This window comes from Chelonia mydas, chromosome 10 (assembly GCF_015237465.2).
Source record: "Chelonia mydas isolate rCheMyd1 chromosome 10, rCheMyd1.pri.v2, whole genome shotgun sequence".
Lineage (NCBI taxonomy): Eukaryota > Metazoa > Chordata > Testudines > Cheloniidae > Chelonia > Chelonia mydas.
The window spans coordinates 16,003,196-16,024,618 of record NC_051250.2 but is presented as its reverse complement, the minus strand read 5'-3'; the positions used below and the strand labels follow the sequence as shown (position 1 = coordinate 16,024,618).

The 21,423-nt window shown below is 41.2% G+C and overlaps 1 protein-coding gene across 1 annotated transcript; it reads left to right on the top strand.

Moving 5' to 3' along the window:
* Nucleotides 1-3,863: 3,863 nt before the first annotated feature.
* KDELR2 (KDEL endoplasmic reticulum protein retention receptor 2) lies at nt 3,864-19,803 on the top strand. Its single transcript, XM_007060631.4, has 5 exons — nt 3,864-4,089; nt 13,905-14,005; nt 15,408-15,566; nt 17,472-17,724; nt 18,562-19,803. Exons 1-5 carry the CDS (start codon nt 3,999-4,001, stop codon nt 18,594-18,596), a joined length of 639 nt encoding a protein of 212 aa, XP_007060693.1. The 5' UTR covers nt 3,864-3,998; the 3' UTR covers nt 18,597-19,803.
* Nucleotides 19,804-21,423: the final 1,620 nt, after the last annotated feature.

The window sequence follows — 21,423 nt, the reverse complement described above, 5'->3', positions numbered from 1 at the left end:
GTAACCAACACCAGACTTGTGCCCTCAAATGTGGTCCTACTTGCTGCCATCTACACAAACATATTTGATGGTGCCTAAAAGTTACTTGACCACCTATTTAGGATGGTTGCCCAAATCCAATAGCTTTCCAAACACTACTAAGCCCATCTTTCCTGAGGCACTTTACAGGAAGGGAGGGGCTAAAGATATCAAGGAATTTGTCAAGAGCTGTAATGGTGGACTTGAGAGTTTTGGTATTTAGAGCATGATGACAGTCTTATTTGTCTTGATAATGCATCTTTGAAAATATGTAATAATGTTCCTGTCACAACATGGGTGCTTCTTATAATAAAGGATAATAAACTCAATTATAATTTGACATGAAATCATCATTCTACTTACACTCAGGTGCTAAGTAAACCCTTTAAAGAGTTTAACTACAATTTATTCAGGATAAACATGGAAAAGGCAAAAAGTTGCAGTTAGAATCGTTTCACTATTTTTCAAGTGACAAACTACAAATATGACAGGTTTCAGAGTAACAGCCGTGTTAGTCTGTATTCGCAAAAAGAAAAGGAGTACTTGTGGCACCTTAGAGACTAACCAATTTATTTGAGCATAAGCTTTCGTGAGCATCCGATGAAATGAGCTGTAGCTCACGAAAGCTTATGCTCAAATAAATTGGTTAGTCTCTAAGGTGCCACAAGTACTCCTTTTCTTTTTTTGAAAATACAAATATTTTGCTTGTGAAGAATTTTCTGACTTTTCTCAAGCATGGCAACCCTTTTGTAACAGATATCAGCTTTCTACAATAATAAAGCAGTTACGTTATTTTCTCAGGGTGAGTGTACTGGAGTGCAAAATATGTTTATTGAAAAGCTTCCATGAGTTTAGGACTTAAAAAAAAAAAACTAGCTGGGAGAACCTACTTCCTATTTCTCAGTAGTCTTTTGATAACTTACTCATATGAAAGCGTCCCTAGATTACTTTGCCTAAAGGAACAGTTGTCCCCTGCCTGACTGCCTTTTCACAGCAAGAGCTGGAAAGAGTGAAAGTACTACTTTGGAGAAGATGTATCTTTGATCTGGATATTGGGCACGTACATGGTGATGAATGTCATAAGAGCCTAGGAAGGACCTTTCTTCAGGTTTAGGATTTCATTTCTTCCAAAACACTAGGTGAAAGTTTGCAATGTTAAATGTTGCAGGTGACAATATCACTAGTCTACTTGAAAGGCATATAAAAGGTTTCTGAGTTTTCTCTTCCGTGCATCATTAAACTAGAATCAAACCCCAACTTTATCTTTAAGAAGAAAACAAACATCACTATGCAAATACTTATCAAGTACACCATACATCATATTAGAAGTCAGAATATGGACATTTGAACAGGTTTTCTAGAAAGTGAGGAAAGCTGCCCCCATCCCATTTGTCCAAATAGAGCTTTTTAAAAAGAGATTCCTACCTACATATGTTGTCCAACTGTCTGGTAATTACATCACCCCAGCATGACTGGCTTGGTCTTTGCCAAGAATGTGCGAGACTAGATACAATAAGGACAAAGCACTAGGAAGCCTACTTCAATCTAAACATATTTATAAAGCACCCATGACTGTGGTATCCAATATTGTAAAGCACTTTGAAGATGAAAGTGTTATTAGTGCAGGGAACAATCCTGCATTGGCAGGGGATGGTGTTAGATGTCCTAAAAGGACTCTTCCACTTCCATTTATGATTTCATGAAACCCTATATCAGGGGTTCTCACCCTTTTATTTTCTGACCCTCCCCCTCCCCCGCTATAAAAACTCCAGGGACCAGCTGTGCCACAACTGATTTTCTGCATACAAAAGCCAGAGCCGGCGTTAGGGGGTAGCAAGCAGGGCACCTGTCCAGGGCCCCACACTACAAGGGTCCTGTGAAGTTAAGTTGCTCAAGTTTCAGCTTCAACCCTGGGTGGCAGGGTTCAGGGCCCTGAGCTGCAGTCCTATGTGGCGGGGCTTTGGCTTTCTGCCCTGGGTCCTAGCAAGTTTAATGCCGGTCATGCTTGGCAGACCCTCTGAATCCTGCTTGCAGCCCCCTCCCTCCCCCCAGGGGGGCCCCAGACCCCTGGTTGAGAACCACTGCCCTAGATGATTATTCACCAGTTTCTACAAGGGCAAGATTATCCCCATGTGTTTTCCTCTCAAACCAGGCAAATCATTTTGAGGAGCCTTTTATTCCTTGACTTCTGATCCTACTGCTCTGCCCCCCTTCCGTTTAAGTTTAGTCTTCACCATTCTGAGGAAGTAAGATTTAGGTTTGGAATAGCAAATATTCACATCAAAAACCCAATTCTGGGGCTATACTCATCCAAATGCAGATGGGCAACATAACATGTTGCCAGCCACAGCTTAAATTTTGAGTACTCACAAGCTGTTAATGAATGAACTACAGCCCCAGAAATATTCACAAAAATTATGCAAAATAATTGTGATTAATAAGTGCAAGAGTCAGTCTGCTCCTGGACAGTTTGTAAACAAAAGCAAAAATCACTGTTATCTGCTGTGAATTATTTGTCCACCTCTATTGTCATGCTGAGTCTAGCCTACAGGAGAGAGGCCTAATATTGCTTCAAGTAAGTGTAATACCTAAATCTTAACAAAACTTTTCATCAGTAGATCTCAAAGTACTTCACAAACTTTAATGTTTTTATTGTCACAACTATAAAAGGTGATGTAGGGAAGTGCTATTATCTTCATTTTACAGCTTGGGAACACTTATAGGGAATGTCTACACTGCAAAAGAAGGTGTGTTCCTTACTCTGGATAGTTAGCTAACTCAGGTAAAAATAGCAGTGACGACACAGCAACTTGGCTTTTACCTCAGGTTAGCAGCTTGAGTTGAACCTTTGAGGAGGCTGAGGTTGCTATTTTAACCCAAGTTAGCTGATGTGGGTTAGCTAACTGAGTTAAGAACATGTTTTTTTCTGGGGCAAGGACAATGCAGACATGCCCAAAGAGGAACAAATGACTGGCCCAAGGTCACACACAAGTCTGTGGTGGGGCAGGGAACTGAACAGTCTCCCACGTCCTCGGCTAGTGCCCTAACCACTGGACCAAGATTAATTATGACCTCTCTACTTTGAAACGTCTTCCCTGCCACAGAGTTCCCAATGTAAGTGGCTAACAGATCAAGCCTTACACAAGGGTAATACCCTTACCCCGCTGCAGGGAGTGCTAGTGACTATGACAAATGCTGCACTTTCAATTAAATTGACTTGCACGACTCCGGACCCTAAAAATCAGCACGAAGCTAGTCAGCCCCAAGTCAAAGGAAACCTACTCCAAGCAAGTCAGCTAGTCCAGTGATGTGCCCCATACACGGAGCGAGACAGATGAGTGCCGGAGTGCCCCAATGGGGGCAGGCACTGTCTGAAACACAGGGAAAGAAAGGCACAGTCCCTGGCCCAAGACCAGCATGTCTTGTCCAGCACCCCTGGGGATGGGGACGGTCCTCTGCAAAGCTCTTCCGCCCCCCCCCCCGCACCCCGGGGCGCTGAAGCACAGCCCCGAGCTAGTGTTTGGCAGAGCTAGTCATGCCCGGAGTGCAGATTAAGCTGCTGGCTGAGGGGGCGGGGGGCGGCAGGCAGAGGACACAGGTGTGTGAGGGCTGTACTGGGGGAGCGGGTTACCTCGTGCACCCGGCTCCTTACTGCTCGGCCAGAGCTACTGCTGGGCTTGAGTGACGCGTCGGGAGGGGCCCCACTAACAGCCCGCCGAGGGGGCCTGGGGCCTGCTGCTCACGGGGCGCGCGCCCCGCGCAGGGGCCTGGGGACCCAGGGGAGTGCGAGCGCGCTCAGCCCCCGAGGCGGGGGGAGGGGGCGTGTCCCTCGCGGTGTGTGGGGCGGGGCCTCCCGCTCCGGTTTCCCAGGGTGCACTGGGCGCGCTGGCTGTCTGGCCACGTCTCCGGGCCACGTCGTTCGGTGTCCGCTGAGCTCTCGCCATCTTCGGTCCCCGGCTCCGGGCTCCCCTGCCTCCGCCATGAACATCTTCCGCCTCACCGGGGACCTGTCCCACCTGGCGGCCATCATCATCCTGCTGCTCAAGATCTGGAAGACCCGCTCCTGCGCCGGTGCGTGCCCGGGGGGACCGCACGGACTTGGGGGAGCGGCCAGCGGGGCCTGATACGTCCTGGGCGGACCGGACCGGACTGACCAGAGCCGACCCCAGGGAGCGGGGACTGATCCTCCCTGGGCGGAACAGACCGACCCGAGAGGGAGCGGGGCCTGATGTTCCCTGGGAGGACCCGACCGACCCTGCGCGGGGGAGCGGGGCCTGATCCTCCGCTGCGGGGAGGGGGACGGAGGGAACTAGACCGACCGGGGGGGGGGGCGTGGATCGATCTCGCGGTCTCCTCTCAGCCCCCTCTGTGGGGAAACCCGCTTTTCCACAGGGGCCTCTGCCCTCCCCTCCTGGTGTGGGGCAACACCCCGCTCCCCCCCCCAGGAGTTGCCTCAGTTGCCGGGGATGGGGCAGCGAGGGGGTTTTGGCCCTCACGCCCCTGGGGCACTGAGGTGAGGAGCGGTACCTTTGCTGGGGATGGGAGGGGGGGATTTCTTCGCTGGGGGGCGTATTTGTCTGCTGGAGAGAGAGCACTGACAGGTCTTCATGGGGTACTCACAAAATCCCCAGCAGCAGGGTGAAGGGGGAGTTTTCTCTGAAGAGCTATCCGGCGTGTAGACAACATGCAGACTTCCCCTTCCCAAATGTGGGAGGCTTGGGTTGATGTGAATCAGGGAGACACTCGTCCTTGCCTTTCCTCCCCCGAAAAACACCCTAGGACTGGGCTAGCTCTAAATAAGGGCGATGCGCTTCCGTTGCCGCCTCGTGTGACAGCTCTGATCATGTTAAAGATTTAGTGGCTTTAAGCAGTTGCAGTTATTCATGCTTCAGCCCCTGACGCGCTGCAGAAAGCACCAGTACTTTCCTCCATCCTACAGTTGTGCAGCTCATTCCTTATGTAACTGCCCAGTGGAAAGCGAATGAATGGGGGGCTGGTTTGGAGGAGGAAGGAATGAGTCTCCTGGAAGGCAGGCAAGCGTCACTTTGCACAACTAAATCAGAGTTGCAGAAATAAGATTAGTTTCTTAATTTTAAGCGAGCTGTGCTCATTCTCTAGCAGTGTCCAGCCTAAATTTTTCTCTGTGTATGCTTTCTTTCTTTCAACACAGATCTAATTTTCGAAGGGCAGGCTTTGGTGTTGATGTTTGGAGTAGCTGACATTGCAGTTTGCAAATCCTGAATTTTCTCTTGCAGTCTTTGTATTTTAGATCTAATCACACCAATCTGCACTCTTTATTCCTTTTTCAAATGGTGTTACGTTGCCATCCTATTAGATTCGGGGGGTTGGAGCGATCTCTCACTTATATTGCCAACTGCAATAGAAAATTGGAAGCGAATGACTGAATCCGGGCTTGAGAATAGGCTCTCAATTGGGATTCCTGGCCTAGTCTGACGTGGCAGCTAACTGAAGGTGTGGTGGATTCAGCTGCTAGGAAGAGGGATGATGTTGAATTCTGGCTGTATGGTGTCAGTTTTTCAGAACCACTGTTCTCATGGGTCTGTAATTTAGCTGTGTCAATTCACTATCACTGCATTGGGGAAAGGCTTGATACCTATTGTACATGTATTAGTGCTTTGTTTAGTCAAGTCTTAACTCTCTGCTGCTACAGAGTGGGGCATCCCTGGACTGGTGTGTGTTCAAGTAGGGGGAACCCCAGTGTGTGGAGGGATCCCATGGATGGTGATTTTAAAAAAAATTGCAAAGGGTCATGATGGATTGTCCATCACTTGACGTTTTTAAATCAAGATTGGATGTTTTTCTAAAAAGATATCCTCTAGGAATCATTTTGGGGACAGTTGTACAGGAGGTCAGACTAAATTATTACCATGGAATATGTATCCATAGAGAAAAGTGATGAGGCTTCTACAGTTTCACTCAGTGAACAGTAGAGCTATCTGGAAATAGCTTTGGAAGCAGTTTTCTACCATTGAACATTGTTCCAGAAAGCTAGAACTACTGCTGCTCCAGTAATTCAATCTAGGTGGTTCATATATGTGTATTAAATAATCTGCCCACTCAGCAGCTATATGTAATACCAATTCTCCAAGAAGCCTGGCCTTCAACTGGAGCTTTTTTTGGCCCTCTGTGAGAGCAGGTATTCCTGTAACTAGTCCTTGCTGTCACTTGTTGGCAGGAAGCATTGCCTAGGTACTAATTTTATAGCGAAGCAGGAATGGCTAAGATGTTAGGCTAACAAAGTACAAGTGGAGAGTTGTTGTAAATTAAGAGCCCCAGAGGGACTGAGGATGGGGAAATAAAATGACTTAAGGACAGGTAGTATGTTGTGAAGCATCTATAAGCCACGCTCACCAAATTAAAAAATGTTTAATACCCTGTGCAGGTAGGTTATAGAGCTTTTCTTTAGCAGTCTATGAACAAGCAAGCTAGATGTGGAAAGGTGAAGAATATGGAAATACTGATATTTTGTGTCAGCTACAGTCACTATTCATTTGGTAGTTTGGGGAAACTGTTTTTTAAAGTTACCAGTTTTGAGGTACAGTATTTGTGACAATACAAAAGTAACTTGTTTTCTAACAATCTTTATTAGGATATCTAGCAGTGAACTTAGGATGTAGATAGAACAGCAGTTCAGAACTATTTATAAAGGGCCCTACAGGTTAATGTTACTTAAAATATAATCCTTACCAGTAGAGTTTACAGTCAAAGAGCCCAATTCTACAAATCCTTCTTGATGTGAGTCATACAAATAAGAGTTTTGGAGTACTGGGCCCAATGTCAAGAAACAAATGCAGAGAAAAGCTTATGGTTTGAGAGTTTAAAAAGACTTCCAACCCAGGCATATGAGATGCTGAAGAAGGGCTATATTGAAACCAGTGACTAAGATGAAAGGTTATATTTTCTACTGCTTGAGTGGTTAAGGTGCTGACCTGAGATCCAGAAGATCCCGGTTCAATTCCCTGCTCCACCGGACTTCTTGTGTGATCTTTTCGGAATACTGGGGTACTTATTATATCAGCAAACAGATAATATAAAATAGAATTTAGTCCCATCTCCCATAGGTGCTTAATGATCAAAATGCTATCAATGCCCCAAAGTCACTTTTTCCAAAGTTAGTAGGTTTTTGGAAACAAATAAACTTTTACCTTTGTCTCCAGTAAGTTATAGAGTTGTAACATCTCTCCTGGGGACTGCTTTTTCTAGCACTAAGTAGTGAAATAGCCTGTGTTTTATAGGGCCCCAGACTCCTTCCACTCCCAGAATGCCCTTCTAAAAGGAAATTAATTGCCTACTTTTCCTTAGCTCTTTTAGTAGGAAAAATCTGCTTTATGCTCTTATCTATTCCTCTTTGTGAGATGGAGATAAATTTACCAGGGTTTATATTCTTAAAGAAAAGTCAGGTGGACTGGGGAAGGAGTTCAGATCCTTCTTTTCTCTTCTCTCAGGGCTCTAGCCTCTGAGCCCTAACAACAGTGAGTGGGAATAAATTCACTGTGGTCTTCAGAGGCTCATCCCTTCTGAGGTTCATTTGGGTGCAGGTGATCATATAATGATAGATTTGACGATCCTAAGGGAAGGAAGGAAGGAAGGAATGAGAGCACTAGAATAAGGACAATGGACTTCAAAAAAGCAGACTTTAGCAAATTCCAAGAACTGGTAAGTAAGGTCATGTGGGGAGAATACCTAAGGGAAAAAGGAGTTCAAGAGAGCTGGCAGTTTTGCAAGGAGACAGTATTGAAGGCTCAATTGCAAACTATCCCAATGTGAAGGAAAGATAGGAAGAGGCCAATATGGCTCCATCAGGAGCTCTTTAATGACCTGAAAATCAAAAAGGAATCCTACAAAAAGTTGAAACATGGACAAGTTGCAAGGATGCGTACAAAAGAAAAACAAAAGAATGTACAGACAAAATGAGAAGAGCTAAGATACAAAATGAGTTACACCTAGTAAGGGATATAAAAGGTGTAAGTTCTTTAAATACATTATGAGCAAGAGAAAGATGAAGGAAAGTATAGGTCCTCCGTTTAGTGGGGAAGGAGAGCTAATAACTGATGACATCATGAAAACTCAGGTATTTAATGCCTATTTTGCTTCAGTTTTCACTAAAAAGGTTAATGGTGGCCAGATACTCAATGCAGTTAATATTAAACAAGAAAGGGGAAGGAATGCAAGCCAAAATAGGGAAAGACCAAGGTCAAGAATGTTTAAATATGTTAAAAATATTCAACTCGGCAGGGCCCGATGAAATTCATCGTAGGGTACTTAAGGAATGAACTGAAGCAATCTTGGAATTGTTATCAGTTATCTTTAAGAACTCTTGGAGGACTGGTAAGGTCCCAGAGGCCTGGAGAAAGGCAAAGATAGTATCTATGTTTAAAAAGGGGAAAACAGAGCACACAGGGAATTATAGACCAATCAGCCTGACTTTGATACTTGGAAAGATACTGGAACAAATTATTAAACAATCCGTTTTTAAGTACCTAGAGATTAATAGGGTATAAGGCATAACCAGCATGGATTTGTCAAGTCATGTCAAACCATGGCAAAATTTCCTTCTTTGGCAGGGTTACTGGCCTAGTGGACGTGGGAAGCAGTAGATGTGCTATATCTCGATTTTAGTAAGGCTTTTGACACAGTCCCACATGACACGCTTATAAGCAAACCAGGGAAATGCTGTCTAGATGAAATTCCTATAAGGAGGGTGCACAACTGGTAGAAAGACTACTGAAAAAGTAGTTTTAAGTGGTTTGCTGTCAAATGGGGAGCGTGTATCTAGTGGGGTCCTGCAGGAATCAGTCTTGGGTCTGGTGCTAATCAATATTTTCATTAATGACTCGGATATTGGAGTGGTCGGTGCGCTTATAAAATTTGCAGATGACACCAAAATGGGAGGGATTGCAAGCTTTTTGAAGGACAGGATTAGAATTCAAAATGACCCTGACAAATTGTTGAATTGGTCTGAATTCAAAAAGATGAAATTGAGTAAAGACAAGCGCAAAGTACTTCACCTAGAAAGGAAAAATCAATCGATAACTACAAAATGGGGAACAACTAGCTACGTGGTAGTACTGTTGACAAGGATCTGGAGGTCATAATAGATCATAAACTTAATATGAATCAATAATGTGATACAGTTGCAAAAAAAGTGTAGTATCATTCTCAGGTGTATTAACAGGACTGTCCTATGTAGGAAATGGGAGGTGATTTTCCCGCTCTACTCAGCAGTGTTGATGCTTCAGCCGGAGTACTGTGTCCAGTTCTGGGCACCACACTTTAGGAAAGATGTGGACAAATTGGAGAGAGTCCAGAGGAGAGCACCAAAAATGGTAAATCGTTCAGGAAAATGTGACCTAAAAGGAAAGGTTAAAAAAAACCTAGGCATGTTTAGTCTTGAGAAAAAAAGACTGAGGGCTGTTATAAAGAAGATGGTGATCAATTGTTCTCACTGTCCACTGAAGGTAGGACAAGAAATAATGAGCTTAATCTGTAGCAAAGGAGATGTAGGTTAGATATTAGGAAAAACTTTCTAACTATAAGGGTAGTTAAGACCAAGAAAAGGCTTCCAGGGGAAGTTGTGGAATCTCCATAATTAGAGATTTTTAAGAACAGGGTAGATAAACACCTGTGAGGCATGGTTTAAGTTTTATTTAATCCTGCCTCAGCACAGGGGGTTGGACATGATGACTTCTCAGGGTCCTTTCCAGCCCTACATTTCAATGATTCTATGATTTTTCCCTGTGGGAGTTTGTCATATCAATATGTGTTATATTCTAAGAATTCTGTAAATATCAGTTTACACAAATTTGTCTGTAAGGCCATTCCAGAAGCACATCACCCATTATAATGGTACCAGATAACACTTCAACAGTCACTGATGAATACCCAACTGTCATCTTGAGGGCTTTATGCTATCACTTACAAAGCTTGTTTATTAGAGCAGTTTGTAACGTAATACCAAACATGCATGCACCGTATGATTTTCTCAGATTTTAAGGAAGGGTGTGAGCAAACCGACAGATGGTTTAATTGTGTGCTCCCAAAGTAAGGAGAAAATTAGAAATAATTAAAAAACAAAAGCGCCAAAATGAGTGATTCCCAAACTGTAGTTTATGGTCCGTGGAGAGCTGGCAAGTCATAGTGTTGATTACTCTTTTCTGTCTGTGTGTGTCCAAGGTCTGTGTTCCAAGAAGAGCCTGAAGTCCTGAAAAAGCAGCTGGAAATGAGGGGGAGACAGCTTATGTACCTCTGCTCTGAGCCAGTGATTCCTAAGAGAACACTGGAGGGATTGAGGCCACAAAGAAGAGGTAGTTTGTGATAGGAGAGGGGAGACCACAAGACAATCTCTTTATATGAGAAGTGGATCACACTGTCCGTGTTTGAGAACCCCTGCCTTAAATTGTTCTGGTAATGTGTTAGATTAAGTTAGAGGAAGGAGTCCAAGGGGATAGCAAATTAATTCAGGTAGTGCTGCTCATTAGAGCTTTGGCAGAAAAACAATCCAGATTTTGGATTGCCAAACTGATTATTTCAGCTTTTGAATTAAGGCTTCAGAAAAATATTTACCACACCAAACAGCAACTCAGAAATAATTACTAGGAATCTTTGTGTTGAATTCCATACAGGAAGTTGCAGCTGACCTTATTTAATATCATTATAAATTTCCTTTTTATGACATGAAAGTCAATATAACATGCTAAATAATGTGCTTCCATGAACTGTACTCCTGGTGGAATTCTGTGCCACTGTGCAGGCACAGAATTCATGTCCTCTGTAGATTTTTTTTTTTTTTTTTTCCCTCTGCAGAATATAGATTCTGCTGGAGAGGCACTGCAGTTACACTTCTGCCTACCAGGGGCTGCTGTGGCACCAGAAGAGAGGGCAGCCAGCAGAGAGGGAGGGGAAAGAGGCTGCAGTCCTCACTGTGGGGACAGGTGAGGAGGCAGGGGACAGACAGTGTGGCACGTGGGGTTTCTGGGAGGTCACAGTCTGGGGTTCAGAAGGGTTAGTGGTGTGGAATAGATGGGCGCAGGCTAAGGAGCTAGTGAGATGACTGTATTGAGCTAAATGGGAGGAGGGCTGCAGGGCCACATGGGGACAGAGAAGGGAAGCTCCCAGGGGGTAGAGGGCTGCAGGGACAGAAGGGGATGGGGCACAGGGACACATGGGGACGGGGCAGATGTGCATGACTGAATGGGAGGGGCTAGGGGTCAGTCAGGGTCTGCATAGGGGATGCTCCGTAACAGTCGCGCGCCCCCCCCCACACACACACACACAAAAATGTGCCATACTTCTCCCACCCACATCCAGCAACCTTCCAGCTTCCCTCCCAGGCTCCTTCCCTCTCACTCAATTCCTCCACTACCCCTGACTCCTCCAAGCCTTTGCACTGCTTCTGAGGGATGTGGGAAATACATTTCTGGATTGTAGTTTAAATGAATAACTTAGAGTTCTGTATTAATATGCCTAGTAAGAAATATGTTTGTCAAAACAAAAAAACCCCGCATTTCCTGTATTTTTTTTTTTTCTGTCTATATTGTTACAGACATACTTGCTGACAGGTATTTTGAAATAAATTGCCAAAATAATTGAAACTGGCGTGATTATATTGTGTTATTTTGACAAATAATTTTGCAGAATTTTTAATTTTTTGGCACAGAATTTCCCAGGAGTAAAACTGTCATGTACAGATTGTTTTCTGCAATCCATTTCAAATTAGATTGTTTGTTCTGCAAATTAACTCATGAAATTGATTTGGTCTTCTGCAATATCCCTTGCCAAGTGTTAAAGATAGCCCGTGCAATTACAGGTTATCAAACTACATGATGTATATACCCTAAATGAGCAGGTAAGAGGGGCATTATGCACATTTTTAATATAAAATGGACCTTTTTTCATCTGGTAGGTCCTGGAATCAATACCTTCCATGGGACCAGCTGCTACACTGTGCTGATGACTTCACGCTCATCACTGATCCTTACTAGAAGCTATAGCCAACTTATATGGGAAAGACAAGTCCAAATTTTCTCCAAAAAATGCCATTTTAGAAAGATTTTTAAAAAACAAAACAAAACCCTACAATGGTTTGGAGGTGGTTGTTTTGGGTTTGTTTGTTTGTTGCAAATCTTGACTTTTCACAGTAGGCTGATTCAAGTCTACAGTAGGTTCTGTACCTGGCCTGATGCCGGGTATCCTTGGCTGGTCTGGACTTCAGGGGCCAAATAAATGGATTTACTTTTATATTCAAAATATTCTAAATGCCCATTTTCAGGGCTTGAGAACCCCATTCAGCTGTGGCTAATGGTGAGTGGGGGCTTAAACTATAAATTTCATTTTTTGGAAACTAAGATTGCAAAATTCCAGCACAGAAAAGATATAAACAAAAACTGTATAGTGTTTGTTTATTTGCATAACTGAAGATTTTAAGCTTTTATAGCTTTTACTTTATTATGTTAAGATTTAGGTTATTGGCAGTTGGTTGATACTAGAGAGAATGTATTAAGCTTCCCAAATAAATGTTTATTACATATGAAAGTTGTAATAAAGTACCTAATTAACAAAATATTACAATTAAGCTACTCAAGTAATATAGACTATATGTATAAATACAGTTCATTTAGGTGCAAAGCATTGTTTTATTTGCGGGAAACTTTACTCAAAGCATTTCCTCCCTGCATGGAGAGCATCATGGTTGAACTTTCTCTGTATTTTTTAAGGGCCTGATCCTAAAAGCCATTACTAGGAAATTAATTTCATGGACCTTAATAAAGAGGAGTAAAGATTTGCAGTGCCAGGTTTTAACTTCTATAGCAAGTCATAAAACGGGACAGATCTATAAATGCTAGATATTTCTTACCCTCTGTCTCTGAGCCTTAACAGATTAATCTGTTTAGCTAAAATATTGGGTAAACTACTTTCACCCAAAACAATCAGAAATGAGGATAGTGATATGGTCAGAGAAATGTAGAGCAGGTAGTGTCACTGCTCACATCAGAGTATCAGATCAGAATGGTAATATCAGGCAAGGACACTAAAGTACCTGAGTATTTTCTAAAGTACCTGAGACTTACTGTCTTCAGTGGAACTACTCACAGTGCCTGAAGTGAAGCACATGCAAAGTCTTCGCAGGATTGGCTTTACAAGCCTAAATCCCATTTTTAAAATAAGATTTAGGCAATTAGGTCACTTAAGTCCTATCATAAATGTTACTGTACGTACTGTTAAGCACACTTTCTGACTATTCTATATAAAATTTATTTGGCTAATCATGTGGAGCAATTCAACTGTAAGATTAGATTGCCATATTCACTGTTAAAATAGCTTTAATTCCTTTCAAGTCACTAAGCAACTGGTGTTTGTGTGCTCCTCTGATCCCTGAAATATGCAGTATCTCTTGTTTACATGCTCTATCCTTGCATCTTTGGAGCTATCCAGTATGTAGCTAATGTACAGGGGCATGTGACAACACTGGTTACAATACAAAGCTAATTCTTACTAACATAACTGAGCTCTGCTATATATAAGCTACTAGTGGTGATACCGAACAGATGGCATAACCTCCAAAAGTATGATCTGCAAACTGTATGGCTTCTAATAACTTTAACTAAATCTTGTATCATGCTGGCACCTTTTCCACTGCATAGTTTAGTGATGCCAGTGCACTTTAGTTTGATATCACTAACGTGCACAAGCTCCTGACACTGTTGGTGCTTCTCTTAGTTTTGAGAAGTCAGTCTCTGTCCTCATTGTGTAGGGAAATCCAGTTGTGCAGGGAAATCCATTCCTGCACTTTCACCATTTACTTCTACACCTTTATCAGTAAACATTGTCCTTTGATATATAAATAATTATTTCATTTATTGCTTTAGGTATTTCTGGGAAAAGCCAGCTTCTCTTTGCTCTGGTCTTCACTACCCGTTATCTGGATCTCTTCACTTCATTCATTTCATTGTATAACACATCTATGAAGGTACAGTATACTGCATAAGTGAGAAAGGCTAGTCATTGTTTTGCCCAGACAATTCCCTTAACATAAGCCTCTTGTGGTAGGTGATGGTCTACTGCATTGGTAACTTAAAGGACAAAGGAGCTTCAGACAAAGTATATGGAAACTTGCACTCCGTACAAATACTCTTTCCCATCAAAGAAACCTTCTATAAGCTGTTAATATGAGGAAATACGACATCTAGATCAGATGAAGCTGCAACTATAGAAAAGGAGTAATTTGTTAAAAGCTATGTAATAAGCTGGACTTTTCATCATGGTATTTGGAGCTTTATGAACATCAGTTAACACAACATTGTAAGATAAACCATATATTGTTTTTACAAACATGTAAATAGACTTACCTAAGGTTGCTCAAGAAGTTAACAGCAGAGTCAGGAACACACTCCTGGAATCTCAAGTCCCAGTCCAACACTTTAACCACCAGTAGCTTATATTTCTTCAAATTTCATGTTCACTTTGATGTGTGGACTCTGGACATTGATGGAGTCATGTTTTGTTACTCTGGGCATATTTGAATATATTTATCATGTAAATTTTGCTTTTTTTTACATGTTATTTTCTGCATAGAGTCTGACAAAGCAGTGGAACAAAGCATACTGTGTACAGTATTATGGCTAGTCTGTGATAAAAAAGGAAAAAGAAATAGAAATCAACAGTTCAGGGCCTCTAGCCATGTGCTCTTTCTCCAGGCTATGTGTCTTTTAAAGTGTTAGATCGGTTCTGTTGAGTAAGCATGATGCTATAGCTACATGACAGAGCATACATGAGGATCAGATCTGTGTTTCAGATTGCTTTCTAATATCCATGTGCATGCTGCACTGTAATTTTCAACCATTCATAACTTCATATTTTTCAGAAGTCCCAAAGCACATAGTAGTAATGGATTATGCATATGTGCAATTTTAAGTTTAAATGTTTGGCAGTTTTTAGTATCCCCTTCACAATTTTTCTACAAGAGGGAAAATGTATTTTTCCTTCCAATCCTGTCCACCCAAACATCTGAAAGAGTTTTGCTGAAACTTCCTTTAGTCCCCATTAGCCAGAAGTAAGGTATGGAAAAATAAAGAACTAAAGGTGAAATATGAAAATAGAGGGTTATAGTGGAAACTGCCTTACATCCTGTCTGACAGAAGTCAGCAGGTTATAACTTGTATAATTATTTAGGTTAAAAATGTAGAACCAAAAGTTATTGGCTTTTGAATTAGTACTCTACCAAGAGGAGCAAAACACCATTCACTCCTTGTATTCTTTTACAGTGTCATATAGACAAACAGTAAGCTTGGGTTTTTTATAAACAGTAATGTATTTTTCTTTGTTAGGGACTGCACAAGCATATTTATGTTCTGTTTTTTTTTTCTTATTAGCTTATCTACGTTGCTTGCTCATATGCCACTGTATACCTGATCTACATGAAATTTAAGGCTACCTACGATGGAAACCATGATACATTCCGAGTGGAGTTTCTGGTGGTTCCTGTTGGTGGACTCTCGTTTCTTGTCAATCATGACTTCTCCCCTCTAGAGGTTGGTTGAGGTTATTTCTGGTATTTTAAGTTTGTTGGTTTTCTGTAATAATGTAAAGATGATGTAATTTTATTTAAAATATGCTTTCAACAGTTAGAAATGTTTCAGTATGAAAAAATATTTTGAGGGTGTATTGGACATAAGAGACACTTCTAAAAAGCCCATTCGTAAAATACATCCTATGACAGATATGGTGGTCTTGCACCCTTAACACACCTTTAAACTCTCTGAACTTCAGTCAGAATGTGGTGTGTATAAAGAATACAGGTTATGGCGCTTTAAAGACTGAATGTAGTGCTCAAATTGATGGTCACTTCATTATTTTATAAAACAGAAGCATATATTGTTCCCCTCACGCTCATGGCTGTGATATTAATCCAGCAGTATCATTTGTCTTATGTTTGGGGCATTTTTCAAGCTTACCAGACTGGCAGCAGGTGAGAATTTGGTGCCATCTGGTGAAACCAAAAAGAATTACAAAAATTCTGAAATTTTGCATCATTATACTGTATTGCAAACTTTCTAGAGTATTTGCAGGAATTGTAGCCACACTAGAAATACAGTAAATTTGTTTATCATTTCTGAAGCATTTATTTTCTGTGCCCATTATAGTATAAAATATACCTTCCTGTGTATATTTTAATTGGAGTGAAATTGAATTTTTCTAGACCATAGAGTTGGTAGATTTCATTAAGGAAAGTGTCTTAATATTGTCTTGATGTCCTTCATTGCAACATTTTGTTTTTAAATCTCTCTTTTTTTCTGTTGACTAGTGAGCTTTCAGCCAGTGTTAAAATACTCTATTTTGATTTCCACTGATGTTGCAAAACTTTAGGCTGGATGTTCTTTCCATTTAGGCATAAAATGGAATTTTACCTTTTTGTCTGCTTTTTGTCTGGTGAGCACACAACAATTGTAGATTGATAATTGCTTTCCTCAGTTAATAAGGTAAATGGATAAGAATTATCTTCTAGTCAACTGACATTTTTTTCTCTCCTTTTTTTTTTTTTTTTTTAACTTCTTTCACAATTAGGGCCTGGCCCTGCAACAAGTGAAGTCTGTGGAAGTTTTGCCACTGTCTTCAGTTTGTGCAGGATTAGGCCCTAATTGTGTGGTGGTGGTGATGAAAGAAAATAGGAGGAACTTACTCTCAATTTACTAGCCTAAGAGTCTTTGTTTAAAAGCTGATCCAGAGAGATGAAAAATGGCCTCAACAATTTGGAGACCCTCAGGGTATGTGTACACTGCAAAGTTGTTGACAAAACTTCTGTCTTTCACGGGTACTTAAAAAAGCATCCCACCCCTACCCCCCACACGCATGCGCAAAACAAAAGTTTTGCCGACACAAGTGGCTGTGTGAACGCAGGAGTGCTCTTCTGCCGACAAAGCTAACGCCACTCGCGGGGCTGGAAGTATTTTGTCGGCAAAAGTGCCGACAAAGTTCAAACAAGGAGTGTTTACACACACTGACTTTTAGGGACAAGGCTATGTCGACACAGCCTTGTCGCTAAAAGCTGCACGGTGTAGAAAGCCCTCAGCATCTCACAGAATCAAGTCTCTTAAATGGATTTCAGGGTGCTGCAAATCTTTAAGTGAAAGGCACATACTAGGAAACGTTGACTTCATCGGCAAACTACTGCAAGCTCATTAGGTAGTTGATTCAGAGATTCTCTTGTCTACAGTCACTTTGGCTGTGACTCATCTCGGGAACAAGTGTATGCAGTTTTCCTACTTGTCCTGATTGGAGAAGGTTTTGTCTGGATTTGTGACAAGGAGGACTCGTCAAATTACTGTATTCATAAAATTGTTAGAGGGTAAAAGCTGAGGTCAAATCAAACATTTTCCTTACCCATAGGAATGGAGCAAAATTAGTGGTATTGAATGTACCTGCCTTTTTTCTTTCAGATCTTGTGGACCTTCTCCATCTATCTTGAATCAGTTGCTATCCTCCCCCAGCTTTTTATGATTAGTAAAACTGGAGAAGCAGAGACCATTACCACTCACTATCTTTTCTTCTTGGGTCTGTACCGTGCCTTGTACCTAATCAATTGGATTTGGCGCTACTATTTTGAAGGATTCTTTGACCTCATAGCTGTTGTTGCTGGTGTGGTCCAGACCATTCTTTACTGCGACTTCTTCTATTTGTATGTTACAAAAGGTAAGTAGTACAGGAACTGGCAGCATCAAGTTGTATTATAATACCCTGTAGTGTCAGGCATGGTTAAATTGACTTTTTTCTACTGATTCTCTGTACTGAGGTCACGAACTTGTTAATATTATGTGTAAATTATTACAGTACATTCTTTGGTAGTTCTGGGCCTTTTGATGACCTGTCTGCACTACAGGTGGGACCATGGTTCTGATTAGCCCCTCTGACATAGCTCAAACGAATGTAATTCAGTGTATCCACATTGCACTTTGTTCCAAAAAAAAAAAAAAAAAAGTCATCCCTGCGTCCTGAACCCTGTAGAATCAGCACAGCTCTGCCACACTTTTTAAACTGGTAGTACGAGTCCCAAGGAGCGTCTTTCAAGATGGAGAACACCTCCTGAACAAATAAGATTTGAGTGTATTTTATGTTGATCCAAGAAACCATCAGCCCTGTAGAATCTGTTCTGCTCCTCCTCGTATTTCCCCCCATTGTGTCACCCCAAAGTTGCATAATTGTGAATTTTATTACTTTGGTCAGGCCCACTCTGTTAGATCACCACTACTGGTTCATTGATGTTAGCATACCATAGCCTGGCAAAATTCATGATGCTAGAATTTAAGAATTCCCATGTGTACACAAGGGGGAAGAGTGGAATAGTCTGTTCCTTCCATATACTCTCCCCGGGAATTTAATGGCAGGGCGATGAGAGTTAGGAGGACCTGATTATAGAGCATTCCTTACAAAGAAGTGATTCTGTCTGATAAATTGTGTTCCTTCACATACTTCAACAATGTGTCCATGGATACATCTATGTGTTTAGTAACTTTTCTCTTTTTTCCCTAGTACTAAAAGGAAAGAAGCTCAGTTTGCCAGCGTAAGTGCCAAAAATCATCACCAGCATCTGTCCTTCTGGATGCTTGGACAGAACAATCCTTACCACAAGCAAAGGCGAAGATGCTTGAGACAGATAGTCAGAAATACAACTCTCTTTTTAGCACAGATAGTCATCAGTGGCTCTGTAAGAACAGAGGAAAAACAACCAGCGGATTTCTGTTTGATGCATCTTGCCTCTATCTTTTTTATTACTATGTATAAAGATTTTTTACATAAAGAAACTTATACTGTATTAATAAATTCAGTGTGTAGTTTCAATTTGAATAGTTCCAAAAGTGAGGTTTTGTGAGATTGTTTGACCAGAAATAAGTACAAATGATTTTTTTTTTTAATTTTCAAGGATTCTTTCAAATTACTGATTTATTTCAGTGCACACACACGTGTGCTGTCTGATGGATGGTAATCATTATTCTTCCCCTTCATTTCAGTTTTCATTCCACTATATTTATTTTTTTTCCAAAAGGTGAATTATATCTGTCAACTTAAATCTGAACCCACTGATATTTGATGTGAAGTTCTTGTGACAAGTATGCTATGCCATGTGCTGATAGGGAGTTTCCTATGAAAACATGTCAATGCCATTAAGGCTGACAGTCATGTTTTGTTAGAGTTTTCTCTCTTTTTGGTTCCTTCCCTTTTAAAAACAGGCTGTTAAAGGATGTTAGGGAGTCCATTCTTGTGGCCACCAGGGTGCGTGCCCTCTGTGTCTTTGATCTGTTGTCTTGGAAGGCAATCCTAGTGATAAAGTATTTGGTGGCAATGCAGGTTAGAGAGGGTAAGGTGCTTGGCTGTGTGGTTTAGTGATAAACATTTCTATTGTGTTCTTTATTCAGGAAAAGGTGGTTAAACTGTTTTGGATGTAGAGCCCTACTTTCATTAGTAGTAATATTGTTGCAGCTATAAGGATGAATAACCCATGATAGTTGTCAATTGCAGTAATCTGTAGGTGACCATTTTAAATGTCTTCAGTTTTTTAATGAATACTTTACAAGTAATGTCCATGTTCAGCTTCAAGTGGTTTTTGATGTGTCACTTTTGGACAATTAGTATGATTTTTATAAACTTGTTTGAAAATCAGCAGCACCAATTACCATTCTTTATATTCTTTACATGATTCCCTTTTTTACTGAGCTGTTGCATGATTTATCCTGTGTTACCATCCTCAATAAACATTTTATGAAATGGTGTAAATTGTATCTTTGTTCTTAAATTACGGCTTTGTATCATCCTGTGTCTGGATGAACAGTTGTAGTAACAGATGGTTGTTTAAATTAATTTCATTGTTGCTGTACTGGTGTTTGTGGGGAAATAGATATATTCTCTTTAAATACAGAAACATCTGTTTAATATGAATGTTTTACAAAATAATCTTAAAAGTGGAAATAAATCTGTTGCTGCACTAGATTGGATTTAGAAATGTGACAGAGAAGATGAGTGGATCAAACACAGGGGGTGTGGATTGTCTACTGTTTGAATACTGTATTGGGACTCAGGAGAGCTAGGTTCAGTTCTTGCCTCATATTTTGTGTATGAACTTGGATAAGTGACTTAATGTACTCTGTGCCTTAGCTCTGCATCTGTAAAATGGTGATAATACTTTCTCCCTCACAGGGGCGGTATTAGGATAAAATCCAGTAATGATTGTGAGGCGTTCAGATACTACAGTAATGAGTGCCAAATAAGTACCTGGATAGATTTCATATTATTAATTACTATTGACCTTGCATTTGGTTAAATTGTATTTGTCTGTTATGGGTCCCTTTATTTCCCTCACCCATATTCCACCTAACTTCAAATGTAAATGAGATTGTTTTTCAGCTACCAGTCCAACTACTGGAGGCACTTCTGTATTCTCACACCCATCCAACAATTTTGTGACTTGCTTTTCCCATATCCTTTTCTTTTATTTCTGCCCATGTTTTGTATATTTCTCTCCACCTTTAATATCGTCCCCAATTCCCCATTTGTTCCCTAATGTTTCCATCTCACCTGTCTTCCATACCTTTAGCAAACCTGCTGTCTCTGACCCATACCTTTGGGGAAAGGTTTGTTTGTTCCTCATGGAAGTTAAGACTGGTTTTGATCCTAGTTGTAGCCCATAAACCGAACATAAATTTTACATGTGGGTATCTCCCTTTCTGAGGTGGCCACTTCTGTAAGCAGAAAGACTCTCTGCTGAGGTCTGTACAGGAATTCTGTTTTTTCAATACATATCTGGCTTTGGGTGAGGTGAACATGGAATGTTACTGACCACACAAAAATTACATTAAAAGGACATTATTAAGGTCTCCTTTCTCTTCCAACCCCTGCCTCATTAATTACACACTTCCAACTTTGCAACAAATGAAGTAGGGGTCCTACAGACAGGTTTCTTCACTATATGACCCTAATTCATCCCCAGAGTAGCTCCATTCTGTGAACTGAATGAGGCAGGGATCTTGTGGAAAAATAATCATAATTACATAATCATACTATCATAAATGCATATCCACAAGGGGGCTTAATTAAGGTTGCACAGGCATCCTTAATTCTGGCATTTCCTAACTTTTGAGTCCTTGAATTTTATGTGCAGTCTTAATGTTCTTTTAACATCATTTGTGTGTGTGTGTGTGTGTAATTTCGTATCTTATTAAAAAACAAACTTATCATGTGTCATCCTAATGTATGTCTACGTTGTATTGTAAACCTGGGTCTGTAGGACCTAGGCTTGTGGACTCGGTGTCTCTGAGCGCATGCTACATTGTAAACCTGGGTTTGCAATTGCTGGACCAGCAGAGCCATGCTAACGTGTCCAGGCTACACTGTGCAGAC